General features: G+C 44.4%; 3 protein-coding genes across 3 annotated transcripts in view; 2 read left to right on the top strand and 1 right to left on the bottom strand.

Moving 5' to 3' along the window:
• LOC120953632 (phosphofurin acidic cluster sorting protein 2) overlaps positions 1 to 17,317 on the bottom strand; it is a 43,953-nt gene extending 26,636 nt beyond the window's left edge. The window contains exons 1-2 of the mRNA XM_040373757.2: positions 17,121 to 17,317; positions 14,735 to 15,077 (exon numbers count right to left, since the gene is read on the bottom strand). Coding sequence (XP_040229691.2) covers positions 14,735 to 14,844 — 110 coding nt within the window. The 5' untranslated portion in view covers positions 14,845 to 15,077; positions 17,121 to 17,317. The remainder of the gene's footprint in view (positions 1 to 14,734; positions 15,078 to 17,120) is intronic.
• A 2,101-nt stretch (positions 17,318 to 19,418) lies between these two features.
• Positions 19,419 to 20,218, top strand: LOC120952213 (peroxynitrite isomerase THAP4-like). Its single transcript, XM_040371425.2, has 2 exons — positions 19,419 to 19,518; positions 19,590 to 20,218. The coding sequence occupies exon 2, from the start codon at positions 19,590 to 19,592 to the stop codon at positions 20,073 to 20,075; it is 486 nt and encodes a 161-aa protein (XP_040227359.2). The 5' UTR covers positions 19,419 to 19,518; the 3' UTR covers positions 20,076 to 20,218.
• A 63-nt stretch (positions 20,219 to 20,281) lies between these two features.
• Positions 20,282 to 22,826, top strand: LOC120952212 (poly(A) RNA polymerase gld-2 homolog A-like). The gene is made up of 6 exons (XM_040371424.2): positions 20,282 to 20,396; positions 20,465 to 21,809; positions 21,893 to 22,080; positions 22,150 to 22,262; positions 22,331 to 22,446; positions 22,542 to 22,826. Exons 2-6 carry the CDS (start codon positions 20,516 to 20,518, stop codon positions 22,718 to 22,720), a joined length of 1,890 nt encoding a protein of 629 aa, XP_040227358.2. The 5' UTR covers positions 20,282 to 20,396; positions 20,465 to 20,515; the 3' UTR covers positions 22,721 to 22,826.
• The last annotated feature ends 615 nt before the right edge of the window (positions 22,827 to 23,441 follow it).

Consider the following 23,441-nt stretch of genomic DNA (forward strand, 5'->3'; position numbering starts at 1 on the left):
GCCAGCAATTGGCAAACAGGGACGACGGCACGGCAAAGTCTACAACAATCCAAGGAAATTTGTGTTATGCTGGCGCGGCAGAGCAGTGGACGTTTCCATTCCCGGCGTGGGGATCATCCTGTCACGTGGGTAACACGGTGCGATTACGTTGTAGTGGTGTACGTATTACAGGGAGTGGCAATCATGTTCTACTACATGTAACAATTAAACAGCCGCCAACTACATCCGGACTGCGCAGGGGAAACGAACAGTGTCATGAAACGCTGCCACAGAAAGCTTCTCAGAACCATGCGAAGAGATCCTCAAAGTAAAAGACGAACCTCAAAATGACGTTAATTAACATTCCGATAAAACAACTCGAAAGATAGAGAAAATAAAACGTAATATGCCCCAAGTACGCTACCTAACACCGAAAGAGACCTCATCAAAAACCGCACCCATGATTGCATCTGATTTGGGGGAAAAGAAACCCTTTTTTCTGGGGCAGAAGAAACAAGGCTGCCTTGGGTATGTTTGTGTGTTTCTGTGTAACGGCTGTAATAAAAAAGGATACAAAAGCAACCAAAAATCATCCATTAGGGTTTTGGGCTCTTCTACACTTATCGATCAGTGGCCAGTGTGTGTGTTTGTGTGTTTTTGTGGAGCACTAAACGAAACAAACGGCGTCGGTCGTCGTAGGGTGTGGTGGACCAACGACCCCAAACTTAGTGACTCATTATTTATGCAGTGTACAGACGCAGGCAGTGAACCCAGGAGCTCCCAAACAGGAGCTTAGAGTGAGAAAATGAGAGAGAGAGAGAGAGAGAGAGAGAGAGAGAGAGAGAAATAGAGAGAGCGAGAAAGACAGAATCACAGGGAGAATGAAAGCAGAAAGAAGAGGGACCGATTTCTCAATCATGCAAAATGATTGCCATCGCTTGCGATTGGGTTTGGCGGCTGGAGGCATAACCGCCAACTAACGTAATTTGTCTGTTCGGAAAATTGAATCAGTCGAGGCACCGGCCAAACATTTCATGTGTGAACGGACTGTTTGCTATACATAATGTAGAACCGAATGTAATGTTATTGATGTACGATTAACTTAACCGCCAAGGATCCGATGCATTATTCAGGCTATATTTGAAGATCGTTTTAGGCCACCCTGTTTTAGGCCATCTTGAAAGTCTAAATTTTGAATTATTCTATAAAATGTGTACTAATCGCAGTTTGCATTGGTGGATGTACCGAATTGATCCAATGGCAGCGTATTCTGCACATGTTACAGTGGAAATAACACGGCAAACAGAGTAATGTACGCAACACCTTGTCATATCTCCACAAATAATGTTGGTTGTTGGTTATGATCATATCGGCTCTTTCCCACAAATGAATGCCCAACTTGTGTTCAAAATACTCGAAATAATAAAAACACAAAATTCATTTCAGAACCAAGAACACCGCACAAATGAGATCTTCCACCTGCACACATGAGCCAATCAGCCCACACAGATGCTGATATGGTTGTTGTTGTAAAACCAACAACCAAAACAGACTCTCCTGCATGCGTTTGCCATTATGTTTACCGGCTTCTGTTGACTTGTTTTCTTGCGAGCGGCAGACAATATCGCAAATATGAAACATTGAGTCCGGGGGCCCAACCGACGGGCACCGGCTGGCTGTCCTTCGCAAAATCAATAGCACTCCGATCCCGCCCCACGACGACCCTGATGAGTGCAAATGCAGGCGTAATGACAGAACCACATTCCAGGCACGATTGAAATATTTATACTTCTGCTTTTGCGGTTCGCATCGATAAAGTAGAAGAACCTACGTAACCGGCTGAAAGGGGCGCAGCAGACGCACGGGTTCGGCTTACATATACCCCGACAACTTGCATTACTATCGCTTGCGCTTCCTGTACGCGCACCGCCGGCCAGTGCCAGTAGTGCGGCGACAAAACCTACATATTTATAGCTTTGTTTTGTGGCAAATTTGTTCTCTGCCCGTCTGGCATTGGTAGCTCTGTGGGATGACTCACGGAAACCCCGAGACACAGCATAACGATGGCGACATGAAAGCATGAAGCATTGCGGCCTCATTGGCCTCTGTTGTGAGCTGGAATTACGACTCTTTCTCACTCCTTCGTTCGCTCTGAAGTTCTCCCTTCCCCCGACGCATGTTTTGCGCAATTTTTATTGCAAATTCTTTTCGCTAGGGTTACAACCAACGCTCACTCGAAGGGGTTCTAGAGGTACTGACGACTGAGGGACTCTCTAACAACTTTCTGCCGATGGCAATGGTGACATTCTTCCGGTTTCGCCAATGCCAGAATGTCATCGGGAGTGATCGGGTTGGCAAAACTCGAACGCACAGCCCCAGCGGGGTTGAAAGGGTTTGTTGAAGAGTTGAGTTTTCGTTTAGAATGGAATGTGTAACACACATTTCATTGCACCCCTTTCTTCGCAAAGGCTAGTAAACCCAATAGATGGCACTTAATTGTTGGTTAGGAGTATTCAGAAAAAAGGTTCCGAGAAAAAGCGACAAACAAAACGGTCTTTTGTGTTAACTCAAAAGTTTGGCAAAAGAACAGAACTTTTAATTACTAAATGCATGACCATAACAGGTGAAAAAAGTCAGAAAAAAACATCAAAAATTCTTGAAGAAATGCAACAATTACAATCTTGAAAAATAGATAAATTTCTTTTAATTTCTCAAGAAAAAAGTAAACCATCCTCTTTGCTCTTCTTTTACAAATGTACAGTGAAGTCTCTCTCAGGCGAATCTTCAAGGGAACATCAGCTTAGAGAGATATTCATGTTGGGGAAACATAATGGGGAGAACTAACTATCCAGTAGCATAGCACTACAAAGCATACAAAGCCTGTACAAGCCAATAAAAATCATAGGTCGTTACGTCAAATAATAAGTAGTATGAAAAGGGCGTGTTGTAATAACTAAATCAATTATAATATTAGGCCGTTTTAAAGTAGAATAGCTCTTACTCAAGAAATAAATGCCATGGATTTTATTCGCAGTTTATCAAACTCTAACCCATTTCAAGGACTAAATGGCACATTAGATGTAATCTAGCTTAATCGAAATCAAACAGTAGTGTAGAACTATAGCTATGATTAGTTATGGATGTAAGGTTAGCATTTGCTTTTGTAGAAAGGTACAAAAAAATTAGTCAAACATTTGCTTTCCAATACGATTTGAAAAGGCTTCCCATACATCATCGCACCTTCAGGTAAGCTTTTCATCCAAACATTTGCAAACCCCCGGCTGGCTTCCGAACGGTTCCATTGCACCGGTGCAAGTTTACACACAATTACCCCCCGAACGTTTGGTGGTTTGCAATTTCTTGACGCCAGCAAACAATTAGAAACTTATTCGGTGGCAAATTGCATCGGACACGCGCACCCTTACCCTTGCATATGGGAAACCGAAACCGAGGCACCACCGTAACCAACCAACGCACGGATCATGCCTGCCATAGACCAAGGTGGTACCGGTGTACAAGGGAAGAAGAAAAGGCCAACATCAAAACGCCATCAACCGAGAACACATACACACACACAATTTCTTCGTTTCGTTAATGAAACCTGTAGCTGAATGTCAAACCGGGAAACTGACTCCTGGTGTTATAGTGTTCCTTTCAGATTGCACAGAGCTTATAGGAGGCCCGCGGGTAGGTGTTGCTGCACCGCTTCCGACAAAAGAACACCCAACGCAACAATGCTCTCTGTGCGCCGCCTCTGTAGCGCCCGGTAAATTATGCAGCGCACCGGCCCGGTGTTTGTGTGCATTGCATGCACTTCCACCCATCAATGAAGAGGCAAAAGTTGGAGGGCAAATTGCTGCTGCTGCTGTCGTTGTGAGTAAAATTAGAACACATACTACGCCCTGGCACACGCTTCTGAACATCCCGCCAACGCTCTCTTCTCTCCGCTGGGGTCGGTTCTTGGTGGGCGAGCGGCAGTCCCACAATGAAGCCACAGCTGCACGCACCCTTGTACGGACACACCAACACACACACAGAGAGTTCGTGTCGCGCCAAGGCAACAATTGACGTGTGCAAACTTCGCATCTCGGAAATAGATTGCCTGGAGCCGGCCCGGGCCTCAAACGACGATCGTGGCCAACCGGCAAATGCCTTTGTGGAGTAAAGTCAGGCAAAGGATCCACACCACACCGCGGGACCTAAACCCTGCGAGCAGTTCGATCCACCAACGTGTTTTATACATTCATTTAACGCGTTCTTCAGCACACACAACCTGCAAAGGTGGCACAAGTTTCCTAACGACTTCCTAACACGGTCGGTTCCAGGGACGCTGCACCATACACCAAAGTCTCGTAACGGGTTCTACTGCCTCCAGGAGCTCACAACCGTCGACCCCACCAGCCGTGCCTTACTGCGTCGTTTGACTTGGAAAGATTCAGTTACACGCCGGCAAAAGGGATCGACGTAACCTGCATATTTGTTTACGCGTGTTTACAATTCCTTCGGTGTTGCACGCGTCGAACCGTCAATCCCTGTACATAGATATGTCTCTAGCGATGGTTCAGCAACCAGGCGGGGGCGCTTAGAGCGATGGCATTGGCGGCTATAAATTACACTCCGATACTTGAAAACCATCGATCGTACACAAACAAACAACAACAAATCGTAAGAAGATGCCCCATACACCTGTGGTAAGATGTAGACGGGGATCGGTATGTGTTGAAATTTGAGATCTTGCGGGGACACACACACACACACGAGGCATACACAGGCACCGAAACTAAAGCAAACAACGTTTCATTACCTTCGGCAAAAGCCGAACGGATCTCGTATTACTGCTGCGTACTTACAGTCAGCACCAACACGGAGCACGGTCGATGCACCGAACCGTATCCGCCCGTAAGGGTCCGTTAACTACCAGGGCCTGCGTTCTAGGTAATCTATCTCGCGTTGTAGCTGCGGCAAGTACAACAAAGCGAAACTGTGATACAACGCACAGCACCGCGTATCGTCTGCTCATCCGAACGGACTTCCGGGCATCCCCGAAGCAAACAAAGAATGACGCTTGGTGTCGCGGTCAGTTCAAACCCCGCAACGGTGATGCAGCCAACAGCTCTGCTTAATGAGAAAAGTAAAGCAAGCCACTTACTCATCGGATCTATCTTTGCCTTGCATCTCCACCAAACTGCATCTAGCGTGGGGTGAATGTAAAACAACTGCTTACGATCAGTCAATCCTAATTTGGCCATTCCCGCCGCCACTTGGAGAGTTCCACTGCCATCCGATTCGGAATCGAATCGGAATCAGTATTAGCGCATCGCAACGCTTCACTGGCAGGCTAATGCAAAGGCAAAGCCTTATTTGGTTGTAAACAGTGACCTTAATACTCACTACCTGGTAAGCTAAGGTTGTAGAATTAACACGAGACTAACATCATCGCGTTCAGGCAACTGGTTGATTTACACACCAAGCCTCTGAAGGTTTCATTTCCTTATCCTCAAGACGGATTCAGGCTGAGGGAAAAGTTAGCCATAGTTGTCAGTGATTAGCATATTATTGTTCAGTGATTATAACTCGTCTTTTGAAAACAGTTTTTTATCACTAAAACATATTCAAAAATACATGTTGTTGTGATTGCTGTGGTATAAATAAATTGGAAAAAACTGAATCGAATTGAAATACAACAGAATTTTGAAGCTTGTTACACATGAAACGCAATGCTGACGCATATACCAACATAAGTAATTGCGTTATGAAGCACATTGTTTCATCATCATGAGCATGCACTTGAATTATAAAAATATGGAATGAAATAGCTTATTACAACAAACACCATTAACATTTTTAGGGCATTCGTCGAAGTTTGTATGGATAGATTTTTATGTTGTAGGATAAATACCATCGAGTTACTGTTTTATTTTTGACAGCCATGTTACAAGATGGAACAACTTAAGAACAAGATCAGAAGATATCTTGTTCTTAAGTTGTTCCATCTTGTTAAGTTGTTCCATCTTGTTTTTTTCATTATATGGCAAAAACTAAATCATATTTGTAACGAGAAATGTGTTACAGGAGACTGTGCAAACATGATTGGTACATTTACCGTAGCAGGAAAAGCTGAGCATGATTTATTACGATAATGGAATTATTTTACTAACTGTAATCAAGAGTCAAAAAGACAGGGCTTCAATCCTACACTCCTGGAAACACTCCTATGTCAGTGCATTGTGCAGCGTGTATCTCAACCCGTCGCACAAAGTTAGTTATTTATCAGCAGACAAGCTCTTATCCAAAACCCTCGTCATCTGATAAGATTACAGATCTTTCATATTGCTCTTTGTTTTTCTTCTTTCAGCACTAACTTCACCACCTTCAGCGGCAGCCGTACAGCAGCGACCGAAGGTCACAACACCGCCCGGCGGGCAAAGGCACTGCAAACTGTTTGGTTTGGGGACGCGGTTGAGAAACATCTTGCACGGGCTGTGATACAAAAAAAAAACAAAACAAAACCAAACCGGGTGTGCAGAAGGTGGAAACTGTAAACCTTGACCAGCTTCGAGCGTCTAAATTTAAGACAACTCAATGCAGAGGCAGTACTACAGCCACTCGGTGCCCTGACCTATGCAGCAGCAGCAGTACCATAATGATCCTCCCCACGGTTGTGTGAAGCTTCCGCGTGCTGCGATCGGCTTCCGTAAGATCGGTGTTTTGGCACCAGCACACGAAGGTCAGGACGGCAAACCGTGCACCCGCAACAGCATTGGACGAGATCATTGTTCCATTTTCGCGAACCAACGAAGCAAAAAATAAGTGGATACGGGGTGAGTGTGGGACGAGACGATTTCCACTGATGACGATTTGCCGAGCACTACTTATGGAGATGAGCATCAAGACACATAGAACGTGGCGAAACAGAGCATTAGGGTCTAGGAAGATTGCGGAACAGGGCCCAGGGACTAGTCGTCGCGAAGCGCATTTGTGTTGTTGCTTTCAATCACCGCGCCAGCATACATACCAGTGGTGTGATTGACACTGAAGGCCAAGGTGACCAATTATTGACCCGGCTCGATGCTCTATGCTGGCGCACAGATTTAAATAGAGTCACGTCCCAGGCACCGCTTGTGCGACACACTTGGTATTGGACGGCTTATTGGACACTGTTTGCCGCTATATTAGTGCTCTCTCTCCCTCTCTGTGGCAAATTTTCCATTTCCAATGAAGCAATTGGGGTGGACAATATGTTCGCTAGTTGGGATTCTACGGAACAAACACGGAAACTCGGAGCTCGGTAGCAAAATCGATTCCACTCTCCAAACGAAACCCATTCGCCGTTTTGCGACGTTAGACAAAATCCTTTTCCACTTCGACTCGGTCGCACCTTGTTTTTCTTCTACTCTCTCTCTCTTTGCACAAACTCCAACTAGTCGTCGCATTGTGTCAACGGCGACTCTCCTCCCTGCCTCCCTGCCGCCTTGCCTTCACTTCCCAGCGGCTGTAGTTAGGGTGCGGCACAAATCGTTCTTTACTAAGCCGTGCCTCACCTGAAAGCTGCTTTAAGCTCAATGCAACGCGCGGGGTTGAGGACCAATATCGAATGGTTGATGGGAGCGCATATCGGTTGGAACGTTGGGGCGTAATAAAAACAAACCTGTCAACACAGCCGAGGGAGCGGGGACCCGTGCACGTTACGGACACACACACTATCTTGCGCGCCCCGGAACGAAGAGGTAGCAGGCGAGAAAGCCCTAAGAAAGAGGACGAAATGTCGTGCCGGGCACGAAAGCACAAAACTTCCCCGAAAGGAAACCGGGTGCTTCCGGCTTCACTTCCTCGCGGATATCCCTTTCTATCAACGGCACCACACATTGACACACACACACACACGCAATGGTTCAGGTCCGCGTTAGGTGCACCAATGGAAACGTTAGAAATACGATTAGCAACACCGAAAAGTCGTCGTCGTTTCTGCATCTTCACACTTTCTTTGCCCGCTGGCGCAACGTTTGTGTGCACATTTTTCTGTGTTTTTTTTTTTTTGCTACACCACAGTACAACACTGTCGAGCAAACAACTCTTTAGTTTACTTTTCGTTCGGCCGCCAGTGGCGACAAATTTGTGCAAGGATATTTGTAAAAGGGTTGCGCAATGCCGTTTGCCGCTTTGGTTCCCACGTGCATATGCTCCAACATGGGGAAGGGTGTAACTAGAAGGGAACTGTGTTCCGCTTGCGACTATTGCTAAATACCAGAGCGCTGCTATACACACAAACACATCGTAGCAAACCTTTGATTTCGTTTACAGAAGTTGGCACCGGTTTGGCCCACCGGTCGATTCATTGCAAAACGATGGATTAAAACGTGTACCCAGCTACAACACCGACTGTTGGCCGACCAGCATTAGGCCGACCATCTGTACACCCATGCATCGTCACCTTGCTTTATTAGCGCCAACTAATGTCAACGGGAGACGCTGTGCTACGCTGTGCTGTGCTAGGCCTTTAGGATTGCCAAAATCCAAATTCCACCGCAGGGTAAATCCCAATCATATGTCAGTGCCAAAACCGGTGGAACGATGGTTGTTGGCAAGCTCGAACCGTGCCGGAACTGGTGACCTTTTCCACCTCAAAGAGCCTGGTTCATCCTCGTTAAAAACAAACATTAACGCTTTGTAAAATCACCATTTAAATAAAGTGTTTTTGTCATTATGTAGCAAATTTTTGTTTTTTTTTATTAACCTTTAAAATCTAGTCAAATTGCTATCACAATCATCTAATCTTTTATTATGAAACCAATTTTAATGTTTTATAAACTTAAACGTCATTCGGTTCAGAACGGACTTGAACTCGGCACCTAATCAGCGCTAACTTATCCTTTTGGCACACCACTGTGGCTTAGCACGACAGTAGGGTCCATTCAAAATGATACTTGTTTGTGACATGTAGCACTTGATTTGAACTTTCATACACAAACCCTGAAAATATAAGCAAATCCCTTGTTATTGTATGTACTTCTTAAGCATAATGGACACACAATAAAAACATCAAAGACATTGGAAATAAAAAGCCCGGCATCCACACGTAAGCAACGATCTATGTATAAATGATCAAATAAAAGCTTACTAATTCTGATTAGCTTCCTAGCATGCAGCAAATGTGTATTTAAAAATAAACCACATTGTTCAGAGCACATCAATATCACACATGCACTCCCCCCTTCCCCATGAATCCCCATCATTCAATAAACGCAGCGTGTAATTGTATAATAAATTTCAATTCATAATCCCATTCGAAGCAAAACGCTCTCAGCACGTGTCTGCGTGTGTGAAGAAGGAAAAAGTGAACCAATCCGAACCACACCAGCGAACCAGCGCACACCAGTGGGCACCAGAGGCTAAATCCCATTAGAAATTATTACTTATTTTACATTTCATATTCACACATCTGCTGTTCGTTTTCTCAGCCCCGGCAGAGACAGCACACAACAAGAACACCAACAAACGAAAAAGAAATCTCGTCCCAGCAATGACGTTCAATTATGCTTCCAATATTGATCATAACAAACTGGAGCGAGCTTTCCCTCGCCATGTGCGACCACCATACACCCGATTCGACCATATACCACACCATACACCATCGTCACCATTCTTTGGCAAGGCACTGGGGGTCCTCCTCCGTCTTCCTGCTGTCGTCTTTCGATCGAACACGATGACGCATACAGTGGTGTGGGGTGGTTCACTTTTCCTCATTTTATTTCTGTTCTTTTCATTTTTTTCTCCCCGCCACCGTTGGGCGAAGTGGCGAATTCTGGGCCATATTACATCGATCTAACATCTGCCGAAAAGCTGCCCGCTGAAACCTCTCGACTGCACCAGCGAAGCATTAATGAAGAAGTTGCGTCTTCTTCATCGTCTGCTTGAAAAGTTTTACATGCTAGCGAGCATTATTTTATTTTTAAAGGCAGATTAAAAAGTTGATGCTTTTAGCTCGGCCCGTTTGCCGTATGTTGGTGAAGAAATTAGCTACAATTAACTCGACTGCTGACACTCGGTACGCGTCCAAGGCAAAAGTTATCTACAATGACACACATCTCCCATTATCACTGCAATCCCCACCCATGACTGCTTTAATCAGTACGCATGAACTTTGTTTAACCCTTTTTTCCCTTGTTTTAATCTCGGCATGGAGCATTAATCAAAAGAAAGAAACAGACAGACACACACACACACATACTCGCCCTTGTTTCACATACTTAAGGCCACACAGCCCGTCACAGAGGTCTCGCCGGGGTTCGTTGGATTTGTTCTGATAAAAAATCATTCCCTTCCCGCCTGTCGAAGGAATTCGTTCGAGCCAGAAGTACAGGCACATAAGAAACACCACCACACCCTCTCCATCTCCAGATCCAATTCATCATTCCGTAAATTTAAAACACTCTTTTCACATTTCGTTTGACATTTTCTTCCACACGATGAGCAAACCCGAAACGCGGTCCGAGGAATTGTTTGTACGCAATGATTTATACCATCCCTTCTTACTACAGAGAGGAACATAGAGGAAGCAAAATCTGTAAGAAAACGTATCCGAAAGCAAACAACGCATAATCTTCACCTAATGCACACGCGGAAGCCCGAAAGGCCGAAAGCCCCGACCAAATCGGAGCAACCGTGTAAAATTGGGACCCTTTTCCTTTGACAGATTAATGCTTGATTTTTAACGTCGATGCTGTTGTTGCTGCTTTTTCTTCTCTTATGGGAGTGCCCCGAAACAGGCGAATTTCGTCGACGGGGCCGTGTTAGGACAAGAAGTTACGATTGAGTTTTATCATACACCGTGACGTGTCGTGTAGAGACCGTGTTTTTTTTTCTTTTTTTGCTCTCCGCTCGGTCGACAAAACGTCAACGAAACGTGGGTGCACGAACACGAACTTGAACTTCTGCTTCCCGGCCCCGCCTGAGACCCACCGTTTGCTCTATCTTTTTATTTTTTATTTTTTATTTTTTCTAAGCGTTTATTTTTGTTTTCACGAAGCACCGGCGTAGGACGGGAGCAAAAAAAAAACAACACTGACACACACACACCCAGTTCAACAGAAGCCGTTTGAAGAGAGACAGAAAGAGAAACGACCCGAGAAGGAAACTAGCAGCATCAAGCAGCAGCAGCAGCAGCCGTAGTCGTCAAACTATAAACACGCTATCCAACCTTTGAGCCGCATGCATGGCTGCTGGCATGACGCGGAACACAAACGCTACGGAACGATGCAATTAAAATTATAATAAATTACTACTACTACGGTACTGCCGGAACGGGGTGGTACACGGCGGGATGGTCCGCCGCAAAGGCAAAGAAATTTGGTCTTGTTTAAACAGAACTTTTTTTTCTTTTTGAATCCATCTTTCATGCGAAACCCTACTCTCGTAATCTTCGTAATCGGTTTGATGTGTTCTTCGAGTGAAAGGAAGGATGAAAGCGAAATACGCTCGGGAAGCAAATACATGGGGGATTATTTTTTTATTAGGAGAAAATCAAATCTTACTAACAGAATGTCGGATACAGCTGGCAAGAAATACGTGTAATTAATTATACTTTATGAAGCTCACTCTTCAGCTAATAGTACTTTCAGCAAAACATCAAAGACATGCGGAAACGTAATCAAAGGAAAATAAACAAAACGAAATCGTTTTGGTTTGAGACAGTCCGGATCATCGTTAAAGGGAAACAGAGCTCCCTTGGGTGGCAATTATAATGGTAAGGAATGAAACGGCTCCTGCCATAAAACGTAGCAGCGCATCAAAGGGATTAATAGTCCACTGAAAATGCTGACTTCGAGCATACCGATCATACAGATCGTACTGTAAAGAGTGCCAATTTAGGGGTGCCTTTTCCCGTGTCTGCAAATTAAGAGCAATTTTTATGCAAGTAAGTAAGTATCGTTACCGCGCGGCTACATGAGGTGACAGCGAAATGAACTATTTGACAGGCGAAATATCTGACAGGTACAGCTAAAGGGTTGGGGGAGACACAAGATCCGCTTTCAAATTTCACTTAAAAATAATATCTTCTTAAGCAGAACATTCACTAATTGGAAGAAATTATGAACTGTTGACTCAAAATTGACGAAGTACTGAATATTGAAGTAATTCAATGGATTCAGTTACGATTTTGTGCACGTTATTTGTTTACATTGCACATCAGCTGGTTGCTGTGGTGCTTTATCCGTCAGATATTTCGCCTGTCAAATAGTTCATTTCGCTGTATATTTCACCTCATGTAGCCTCGCGGTTATGCTTCAAATGACCGACAGCTTCAAATTCCGGACATTTGGCATGTTTTTATTGAATATCTTCATATCCAGTTCCTAGTCATACCGCTTTTTAATTTTTTAATATTTGCCATGATGTACTAGAATAAATTAAAGACGTGTCTGACCCCTAGTAGGCCCTGATGTTATTTCTTTGATAATTCCTATTAATCGCGTCCATGTGCATTCTAATACATCGGAATCCATAGTGAAAGTAGTTATCAACGCGAAAACAATTCGCACAGCAGTTCTTGGGTTCCATTCATCTACGAGTACGAGAGAAAAACAACATCCAAACCCCGTTTTATTTTAGACCGTTGTTCTGTCGATCTGGGAGGACTCTGACATCCAGAATCAAGTTTCCAGACCTCGAAACAAGTAAAAAATTAAAAAGGTGTAATGTGTGTGTAAATTTAAAGGTAAAATAAATAAAAGGAATTTTGAGGCTGTCCGTAATTTGAAACATGAGCTCAAAACTGTCCGGAATATGAATCAAAATATCGTTGCAGATTTATGATATTTTACAATGTTTCGAGTGAAATCACTGGAAATATTTATTTTTTTCTAGAAATTAGAAGGTTTGCTCTTGTAAATTAAGTAATACAGGGGCTTGACTCTATATAATTGAATTAGTAAGAAAATATTAAATGCCAAAAATGCCTGAAGTGTCCGTAATTTGAAGAAGTACGGTATGTGTTAGTCAAATTATTTGTCATTTTATTGCTGACTGAACAAACGGTTACTTGTAAACAAACAACTCGCACATTTAAAAGTATCCCATCCTATCTGCAGCGATAATAGATTTCCATTTCATTGTCCATCATCGTCCCATTTCCAGCCTTGTTCACTTCATATTGCAACATAATTTTGCACCAGCTCCGGACTATATTTTTAGCCCCCAAAACAGCACCTTCTGTGTTTTGCTGCTCTGATTGAGGTCAAACACATCAGCAGAGCTGAAAGGAGTCACTAACGCCAGGGTTGGGTTAAGGCAAGCACCTTTCCAAACAACGGAACTGTCATTCCCATTTTCACCAGAAGCTCATTTTCACTCACAACAAACCCGTGCTCTTCTCAACCTGTCTCGGTTACGGGGATACGGACAAACAACAACAGCGAGAAAACACGAACATTCTTAGCAAACTGATGGGTGGCACATGAGGAGGAGAGGGTTGGAAAGAAAAGAACGCCTGGTCTAATAATCATCCCATCACCCCGTGTGAATGACGAATGGGGAAAATGAAAAACATACCTTTCTTGGTCCTTTTTGCAAGCAGAAACTCTCCCCCCACACACACACACACACCCCCTGTCGCCTCGTTCCCCGTCGTTGTGATTGTCGTCTGTTCCCAAAAGCTCGTGCGCGTTTAACTCAAAGAGACAGAGTCGTGTGGTTGTGGCGGCCGTGTGGCACTTGGGCGCTGCACAGAGGAATATCAAAAGTGAAAATCGCTCAATCTGGGTCAACGACATATTCTTGGCGAGTTCAACGATTCTTCTCGCCCCCACCGTCGAAACCACCCCCAAAGGGCGGAGGGGGGGGGGGGACGTTTGTGCGGACGGGCTAGAATTATGGAACCGGAACGGAGTCATAATAATGAACGTATGAGGTAGTACGGGACTTCGGAATGGAAATTGACCGAATATTGTTCTTTTTTTTTTGCTTCTTTTTTCCCGTTTTTATTACAAAACATTCCTCTTCTCTTCAAACATGAGTGGGAGAAATAGCTCATAAATTATTTTTTACTATTAATTTTTCAATCCCAACCAACCAAAGAGCAAGAGGCGAAAAGTGCAATTATTCCTATTTCTCACATGATGCAATTGTGTAACCCTCTCCACGGTGTGTGAAAAGCAGTGCATCTTGTGCTTCTTACACACACACACACACCATTAGGGAGGAGAAATTCAACACTCAAATTACCCTATTGAAAGATATTCTAATGCTCAAACCCACACAAACCCACACACCAGATGGGTTCTTCTCTTTATGCTGCTGCGCCTGATACGCAATATAATTACCGACCATTATTACTAGCCCAGAGATGCAAGTTGTAGGTCAAGAGAAAGGGTCAATGGGGAGGCAGGCGTGAGTGTGGGTCAAGATAGGAACTTCCTTCTGCTCTAGCCTGTTTTCCCTTCCCGAGTGTGCCCCATTTGACCGAAAGGGAAAAGCTTCCTCACAGGGCGCAGCAACGAAGAGAGAGAAAGAGAGAGAGAGAGACAGATCGCACAGAGCATAAAACGTGCGGAAGAGCATAATTGTGATAGTTAGGAGAGAAAGGTAGCGCCGATGCCTCCCGGTTTTCCGTGCGGGAGAAAATGATGTAAAAGGAGCAGCAGCCTATGGAGCAGCCACTGAACTGGTTAAGGGCTAGGCGCAATTGCAGTTTTCCTTTTTTTTTCTTTTCGGGGGATACCATTGTGGAAAGGGGGCGTACCATCATCGTACAACGTACCTTGGAATGCAGTTCGATGGTGTCCGGTCCACTTCCCAGGCGGCGAACAGCTTCATCGGGACGGGTTTGGTCATGGCCATCCGTTCGAATTTCGTTCCTTTGTCGGCCATCGCACGGACGTTGCGTTTTGTGTTGCGCCTACGGGACACTACCACTCTTCTTCTTCTTTTTTTAAGTTAGACTTATTTAATCACACACACATACACATGGACACACACACGCGCACACGCACACAGACACTTTTACAACATACGCACGCACTTCGATTCACTTGCCCCCCAACGGGAGGGGCCCTTTTTGCCGGGGGGTGGTGGGCGTTCTTTTCACCCACGGGATCAATTTGCTAACGAGATAAAAAAACACACACACAAAAATGGGATTAACTTTAAACACTGGCGGCAAACATTTCAAAAAGCACACAGACACAAATACAGCTCCTACACAGGAATATGCGACCGGGCACGACTTGTGGTCTGGTGGTGTGTGCAGTGCGCGAACTTTATTCGAACCGGGAACTATGGCAACCGGCCGGATCTTGGCCACGGCGCGCTGCTGCCGCTGCTCTCAGTTGATGCGTCCGAATCGTTCCTACTCCCACCTGCCGGGGAAGGGTTGGGGTTTGCTGCTTGCTCTCTCACACAGTTTCAACAAACGCACCCGTTCGAGCCCCGTTCGTTCGCACACTATCGCGGCGCGAAGGGAAGCACACTACACAAACGACGGCCCAGAACCCAGAGCGGCCCACTAGGATGTGCGCTAGAGCAACTGTTTTAGTCACCGCGATTGTTGCGCGAGGAAGAGACAGAGAGAAAGAGATACAATGCGCGAGCGAGTGAAGTGAAAGAACAATGCTTGCATAGGACCAAAAATTGCATCCTTCGATGCGTTGATTTCCTACCCCTTTTTCCGATAGCAACCAAAAGCTTGTTAGGCTAAGGTTTGAGGGTGGAGAGGAGTGGGGGGGGGTGGTTTGGGGTCGTCACTATCACTTTCGAAACAAACGATCAAAGAGCAGATGCGGCGCGACGCTTTCTTCCGGTTGCTTTCACTTTCCCGGGCGCCGATAATACACAGATTTTGATGCGTTTCTCTCTCTTTCTCTCTCTATCTCTATTCCGATTTTGCTTTGGCTTATCTCGTGCAAAAAAACAACCCTTCGTCGCTCGCGTATTATTGCACACCTAAACACACACACGCACGTGGGGGTGGTTGTAGGTGGGAGATGGTAGGGAAAGCACACATGCCGAGAAGAAAAAAAAACACACCCACACACACACACACACATCTCTCGCGCAACACAACACACAACAAAGAAACCAACACCTACATAAACACACGCGCACTAACTGCCTGCGCACACTTGCGCACACACACACACACACTAACACGCCCAAATGGTCAATGAATGAATTTGGTCGGTGAAGAAGAAGAAGAAGAAGCTCCAACCTCCGTCACTCGTGGGCCATTGCTGGAAGGGAGCGATTGTTTTCATTTCCACACACCCGCCTACCCCGATCGACTAGCGGCCGGAAGGAATGTGTGCGTGCGTGCGTGCGTGTGTGTGTGTTTGCGATGCTGGAAGGAAGGAAGCTGGCGGAGATGAAAACAGCCTACACCCTTTTTCTGTTCTATTGAGGTGTTTGTGTGTGTGTTAATGTTTTTTTTTTTTTGCACAATTTGCCTTTTTTGTGCACTTTTTCAACCAGACGAAAAAAAAACAAAATCTCTTGCAAATATACACACACACACACACACTCATTCATGAAGATGTGCAACAGGGGCCAGACTTCCTAGGAACAGCGAAACAAAGCCCCCCCCCCCTCTACCATTCATTTTAAAACACAATGGTTCTAAGATTGTGCCGGGTTTTGCCGGAGAAGGAAACAACAAAGAAGACAATCAAGCCCGCGGTCCGAATCAGCGAGATAAATACACACACACGCGCACACACACACGCGCGCACACACACACACACACGGGCGGGAGCTGCCTGCTTTGCAAAGAGACTCACACCTGGCGCCCCTTGTTTTTTGTATCGCAAGACCATCACGACGGCCAAAAACCAATGAAAACTTGTGCCTCCTGTCACGCTAACTTGTTCGAGCGTTTCTTTTCGCTTAACACACACTCACGCTGCATTTTCACGGTGCTGTGCTGCAAAAAAAAATGCACAGCGCTGCCTCCAAACAAGTTGACCGGATGTCCAACGCCCAAAAGCTGGCTGTGAAGTTTTTTTTTCTACCCAGCGGACACTCTCCCGGTTTTTCTTCGCAAAAGAGGTTTACGCGTTTCTCTTCCCTTGGTGGACGCACGCACACACACACACACACACACACACAGGCCGCAGTCACAGTGCAAACAAGTACGGGTAAGACTTTTCACCTACAGTAGTGCTGTGGTACGGCGAATGTTGTACAATTTATGCTGCCCAGTGCTTGTTTGCAGCATTAGCACAGCAGTTGCCAGCTTACATTAGCACGGGTATTACACGAACGACACGACACAATTGATGCGCACTGCTCCTCGCGAGAAGACGAAGACACAACACAATCGCCACAATTCAGCGTTCCGTGCGATGTGCGAGCAACGATAACGGAGCGGGTTGGCTCATGGCGCATTCTCATGACATTTGACGTTCGCTTACCGTTCTTATATCCACCCAGGAGCAGAAGCGTTTGCTTTGCTGGGAACTACAAAACCACTTACAGTGGAGCGCCGTTTATCCGGGTACCTTTTATCCCGCTTTCCGTTTATCCGTGCTGTTGAGAAATGACAGTTCAATACAAAAGTGACATTGCATTATGAGGAGGATATTTGAAAAAGCGGTTATAAGAGCACTTTGTCATAACAAAAACTGTAATGCATGGCAAATTTTAAATATTCTCTTTGGAAAAACATGAAGTTAGTAAAAACTGGGTTATTTTTATCAAAAACTAAGAAAAATTTCCAAAACATAACCAGGAATTGGTGATAAAATATATCATTTGACTCATTATCCGTGTTATTCGCTTATCCGGGCGAGGCCAAGTCCCGAGAAGCCCGGATAAACGGCGCTCCACTGTATTTAATTTAAATATTAAAAAAAAAACAATCCATTTTGGCAGGTTTGAGCTTATGAATATTTAAAAATTAGTCAAAAAAACCGTTTATGGAATAATAAGAAAAAAACAGGTGAGGTATCCCACCAACAGAGGATGCCACCAGCTTTTTTGCTATTTTTAGATTGCATCAGTTGTTTGCCGTCTGCTAAACGAAGCCTTTTTAGATTCCTTCTAGATTAATAGACTATTTATAACCCGATTAGTGCTCATCTAGTCGAGTTGTGGCGCTAAGCTAAATTTTTTTTAGATCGCTGTACTTTTTTATCTTCATGACTCTTTGAGTTTGTTCTCTGCAATTCTCTGCAAAAATAGCATTTGGTATACAGTCAGAATTCAATAATTGAACGCTTTTTAGTTGGAATGCTTTTTAGTTAACGCTCGATAGTTGGCAGACAGTTCAACTAAAAAGCATGCGTTTGTATGGAAAAACCAGTTTTTCCAAAAACTCAAAAATCTCATGGCTTGCCGAGAATAATTTCAGTAGTTATTCAGTAGTTGGCAGGGAATCGAAGTTCAATCAGTTAGCGCGTGGCCACGGGGCTGAAAAAATGTTGAAAATTTTTTCAACTTTGTCAAAATTGCTTGTCAACTGCAAAAAAGAGCTTTTCTCGTGGCCGCACCAAAAACATACACAAGAGCGACAAAAAGCTCCAACATCTGAATATCATCGATATTTTGTTTAAGAAACACTAACTAGGTACATAAATCAATTAGAATCATGCATTTTAGCATTATTATCATAACAATGGGTCACAACTGCGCCAAATAGCTGTTTGTTTACGCTTTTTCACGAACGTCAAATTTTGTCAACTTTTGTCAACTTTTTTTCCTGGCTGCTCCAGGTCACAAAATTTTGATAAAAGCTCAAAAAAGTGACAAAAGCTCACATTTTGAAAAATTTGTCAGCATTTTGTCACTCCCGTGGCCTTTCGCTTAGTGAGTTCAGACTGTAGTTCAATGCTAAATTTGATGTACAAGTTTTATTTATTTTTATTAAAAAAAATAATGAATGTACATTAAATTGAAAGCATTGTACAGTAAAACGTCGATTATCCGGACAGCTCAGGACCGTACCACGTACCAATCGATTTCCACAGCTATTGGACCAAAACATGCAAATTAATTTAAAAAACATAAAACAGTAAAAAAAATATATAAAAAATATTCACTGGTTTTACTAAAAATTCACCTTAAATCAATGGACCAATCACTAAGGGCGGTGGCAACGCTCATCGGATGCGATTTTATCGGACGAGATTTCGTCGTACGACGTTATCTGTCAAATCCCATACAAAAATTTGATAGGCCGTCCGATAAAATCGTATGCGAAAAAGCGTTGCCACCGCCCTAATAGAATATTGTTTGAATAAAAAATAATAGTTTGAACAATGGTTCTTTATCAAAAATGAAGTAAAAATATCACTAGATACTAGCTAACCCACCGATTAATCCGTCCCCGGATAATCAACGTTCTACTGTATCTGGTTTTGTTGATTGGGAACTGCCTATCGTGACAATAGGTAACCAATCTGTCAAACAGACGGTCCTCCATATTTATCCCTTCCTACGTCCAAATATGAAATCTGACAAAGCCTGACAAACCAATATTTCCCGCCTGTATGTAAACAAACATTTCCTTGGTCTCACAACTTTTGCGCAAACCAATTAACCGTGTTAACTAAAGTAACTAATATTCTATCTAATTTACAGTTCCAGGACTATAAAAAGAAAAATAATATATCTCAACATTGCAGATGGCAAAGGTACACGAAGCACTGAAACCGATCCAGTGGCTAATCGGCACCTGGGAATCGGTAACGGCCAAGGGCAGCTTTCCGACGATCAAAGACTTTTCCTACAACGAGGTGATCAAGTTCCTGTCGATCGGGCAGCCGTTGCTTAACTACGAGGCCCACTCCCGCCATCCCGAGTCCGGCGCCCCGATGCACCTGGAGCGGGGCTTTCTGCGCATCAAACCCGGCACCAGCCAGGTTGCCTTCATGGTGGCACACAACTTTGGCCTGGCCGTGCTGGAGGAGGGCGAAGCAACGGACCACGAACTGAACCTGACCTCTAAATCGGTCGAGCGTATGTCTTTTGCGAAAGATCCGGCCGTGAAAGCGATTCGCAAAAGATACTGCCTCAATGCGGACGGGACGCTGGAGATTCAGACGGACATGGAAACGGATACCACGCCGATGACGAACCATTTGCGTGTGGTGTACAAACGTACGGATTGAAGTGGATAGCAGGGTCGAGAAAATAGCTTCGGGTGCAGGCAGACAAACAATGTTCCTTTTGCATTAGTGGTTAGCATCGAATGGTGTTGGACAGTGTAGGTTAGTTGTTACAGTTTCTAATTAAAAATCCGATGATCAAATGACATGATACCTATAGATCTTGGATCTCATCATCCGAACATGTTTAGCTTCTGTTTAATCACAGCAGCCTATGGAAACCATTTGTCGAAGTCTTTCCAACGCTAACGGAAGCAATCGAACGCATCGTCTGAATCGATGTTACTGGGTGGAGTCCATTAGCGTCATTTCGTCATAAAGCAGGTATGTAGAGATGTTTTAAAGTATTCCAGAAGTTACGTTCTACGTTCAAACTAACCGTACAAATTCAGACAGCAGCTGGTAATTAGATCCCTGCCACGAAAGCACGCACAAAACCGTCCATGGGCAGAACAAAGGTTAGAAAGGCGTCCTTTTCGAACTGTCCCAAGATTACGGCCACGCTTTCCTCCAATGCAAGCACCAAAGCGGGCAGCTTCAATCTGCGAATGGAAACGGTACAGCCAAGAACTTCCATCAGGTTGAACGGCTTTCGTTGCACCAACGGTCACACCCCAGACTGGAACCTTCTGGGAACGTCCAATCGATCGTCCGCAGCGTACCAGCCAACGGATCCACATCCGCTGCGTTCGCATCTGCGCTACTTTGGGCAGCAAGTGTTCAGAAGCGATGGACCGAAAACGTCCAACTCTACCGGATACAAGTATACGGCCGATTTTCTGAACGACGTACGCCAGCACATGTATTTCGCACGGAACGAGAAAATGTATGGCGAGCGCGTTCGCGAAAGCAAGAGTGCGGTAGAACCATCCTACCAAGCGAATCACACGTTCGCCAACCTGCTCCGTTGCTATGGGTACCATCACAATTGGCTCTCGTTCAAATTTGGCTACACCTACCACAAAGAGCTGATGAACAAACGCAAGCAAAGCGCTTGGATGTCGTCTGGCGGAAGTCACGATTCGGATAACCCTACTGGGCGAAGTGAACGAGACTATCTGCAAGATTCGCGCGATGAAACACATGCGCTCGGGCGAAAAATGCACGAATTGAACATCACCGATACCAACCAGATCCACAATGGGCACGCAATGGAGTTGACAGCTGACGAGTATGTAGCCAACGGCGATAAGGAGAGTGTGGCAAGCTCGAGCACAAAAACTCCCACAAACCGTACCATTTCACCGAGCGAACTATCGCCTACCTTAACCGCCCCTTTACTCATCGGGCCCGGCGATTCGCTCTCGAAGGACATGTGGGTCATGTTTCACGCCAACCGCCAGTCGGATGCAACGTTTGCAAAGAAGATGCGCCTGTGGGAAATGCTGTACGGCTACTTCCGGCAAATGTCGTCCTGGCTGCAGAAGCACGAACTGTACCTGATGGGCAGCACCATTTCGGGCTTCGGCACGGACACGTCCGACATGGACATGTGCATCGTGGACATCGACGGTCCCACGTACTGCGATTCGCGCACGGAAGCGCTGAACAATCTGCTGCGGGTGAAAAGCTTCATCGAATCGCTGCCGACCTGCAGCTTTGAGCATCTCGATTTGATAAGGGCCAAGGTGCCGATCTTACGCTTTCGCCACGTGGAGGAAAACATCGACATCGATCTGAGCATTAACAATTGCGTTGGTATACGCAACACTCATCTGCTGAACTGCTACGCTCAATGTAAGCATTGGCGACATTGCTGGCGGAAGAGGTGGTTGGTTTTGGATGATGGAACATGTTTTTTTTTTTAATTTCCCTTCCAGTGGACGAACGTGTGCGACCGCTGGTACTGGTCATAAAGCTGTGGGCACAGCACCATAATCTGAACGATCCGATCCATTCCACCATGTCCAGCTACTCGCTCGTGCTGATGGTTCTCAACTTCCTTCAGTGCGGTGTCACTCCTGCCGTAATACCATGTTTGCATCGCATCTTTCCGGAAAAGTTTTGCGTAAGTATGCGGTCGGGTGTAGCGTGTAACGTGGTCGAATAGACGAAATTGCTTTGCCCTTCTTTACAGAAGAAAAATTTCACCAACAACTTACTGGAACGTATTGCTCCGCACCGGTCGGATAACTCAGACACACTCGGGCAACTGCTGCTAAAATTTTTCAAATACTATGCTGAATTTGAGTAAGTTTCTTATTTTAAATCTAAATGGTCAATGCTATAGTCTGAAAAGGGGATTTATATTTTTCCAGTTATGCCAACTACGCGATTTCCATTCGAATGGGTCGAATTTTGCTCCGCTCGGAATGCAAATGGAACGCCGCTGATCAGTCGGGCCTCGGCATATTCAACCATCTGTTCATTGAAGGTAAGTGCCGTATTAATGCTACGCTTTCCAATATTAAACCACTCTCAAATGTTGCATCCCATCCTTCCATCCACCCACAATCGTGTACTTCCCAGAGCCCTTCAATCGCACAAACACTGGGAAATCTGTCTACAACAAGTATGTGTTTGAACAGATCAGAGCGGCCTTCGCTGCGTCCGGGAAAATGCTGGAAGAGCACCAAAATTTAAGCATCCTGTTTCGAGAACCACTCTTTACGCCGTCTTTGATTCCGTCCCCTAATAGATACTTTTAAAACACTCATCTCAACTATTGTAAAACCTATAAAAATCTAAGAAAAAATTATAGAAAACTATAAAAAAACAAAACCATGAAACTTACCACAAGTTTTATGGTTTCAAAAAAATACAATTAGAATAGATCTCATCTAAGAATAGTATAAATAAAATAATATAAGTATATAAAAGAGGAGTTTTTTTAATGTTTCATATATTTTATATAATATTGTACAAAGCGCAGAAACAATTTTACTGCTTATAGTTTTGTTCGTTTCATAAAAACCTGAATTTAAAATGGTACTTTGTCATTTTTAGAAACGGCAATCTTCCCGATTTAAATAGCTCCCAATAGTATGCAATTTGCACGACATCACGATCGAAATACCAAATGATTTTAGAACAATTATAGAACAGGGACTAGAATAGACCGTTAACTACATTTTTTGCTAATCTTATCGTTCTGGGATTTTCTTACCGCCTTTTTGCTAGCATTATTGTTCGAAAATATCCTTCACTTCATATTTCAACTCCTTTTTATCAGAAAAATGCCAAATTTTACCTTCATATTAATACATAGCTCGCGCCAAATTTTGAATTTAAGCTACAGACTTTCATGTTTATCAGTAGAGAGAAGTGCCATTTCGTTGTGTTGCGGGTTTGAACAGATGTTTTGTTAAAATTAAATATGAAATTTCTCCATTGAAATATATTTTGTTAGTCATTTGTTAGGCAGGATTA

This window comes from Anopheles coluzzii, chromosome 2 (assembly GCF_943734685.1).
Source record: "Anopheles coluzzii chromosome 2, AcolN3, whole genome shotgun sequence".
In the NCBI taxonomy this organism is placed as follows: Eukaryota; Metazoa; Arthropoda; class Insecta; order Diptera; family Culicidae; genus Anopheles; species Anopheles coluzzii.

Bases quoted from the DNA above. Each gene is read 5' to 3' on its own strand.
- LOC120952213 (XM_040371425.2), top strand. From the start codon at position 19,590: ATGGCAAAGGTACACGAAGCACTGAAACCGATCCAGTGGCTAATCGGC.
- LOC120952212 (XM_040371424.2), top strand. From the start codon at position 20,516: ATGGGCAGAACAAAGGTTAGAAAGGCGTCCTTTTCGAACTGTCCCAAG. The intron at 21,810-21,892 runs GTAAGCATTGGC...TTTCCCTTCCAG, and splicing joins GCTGAACTGCTACGCTCAAT to TGGACGAACGTGTGCGACCG. The intron at 22,447-22,541 runs GTAAGTGCCGTA...TGTACTTCCCAG, and splicing joins CAACCATCTGTTCATTGAAG to AGCCCTTCAATCGCACAAAC.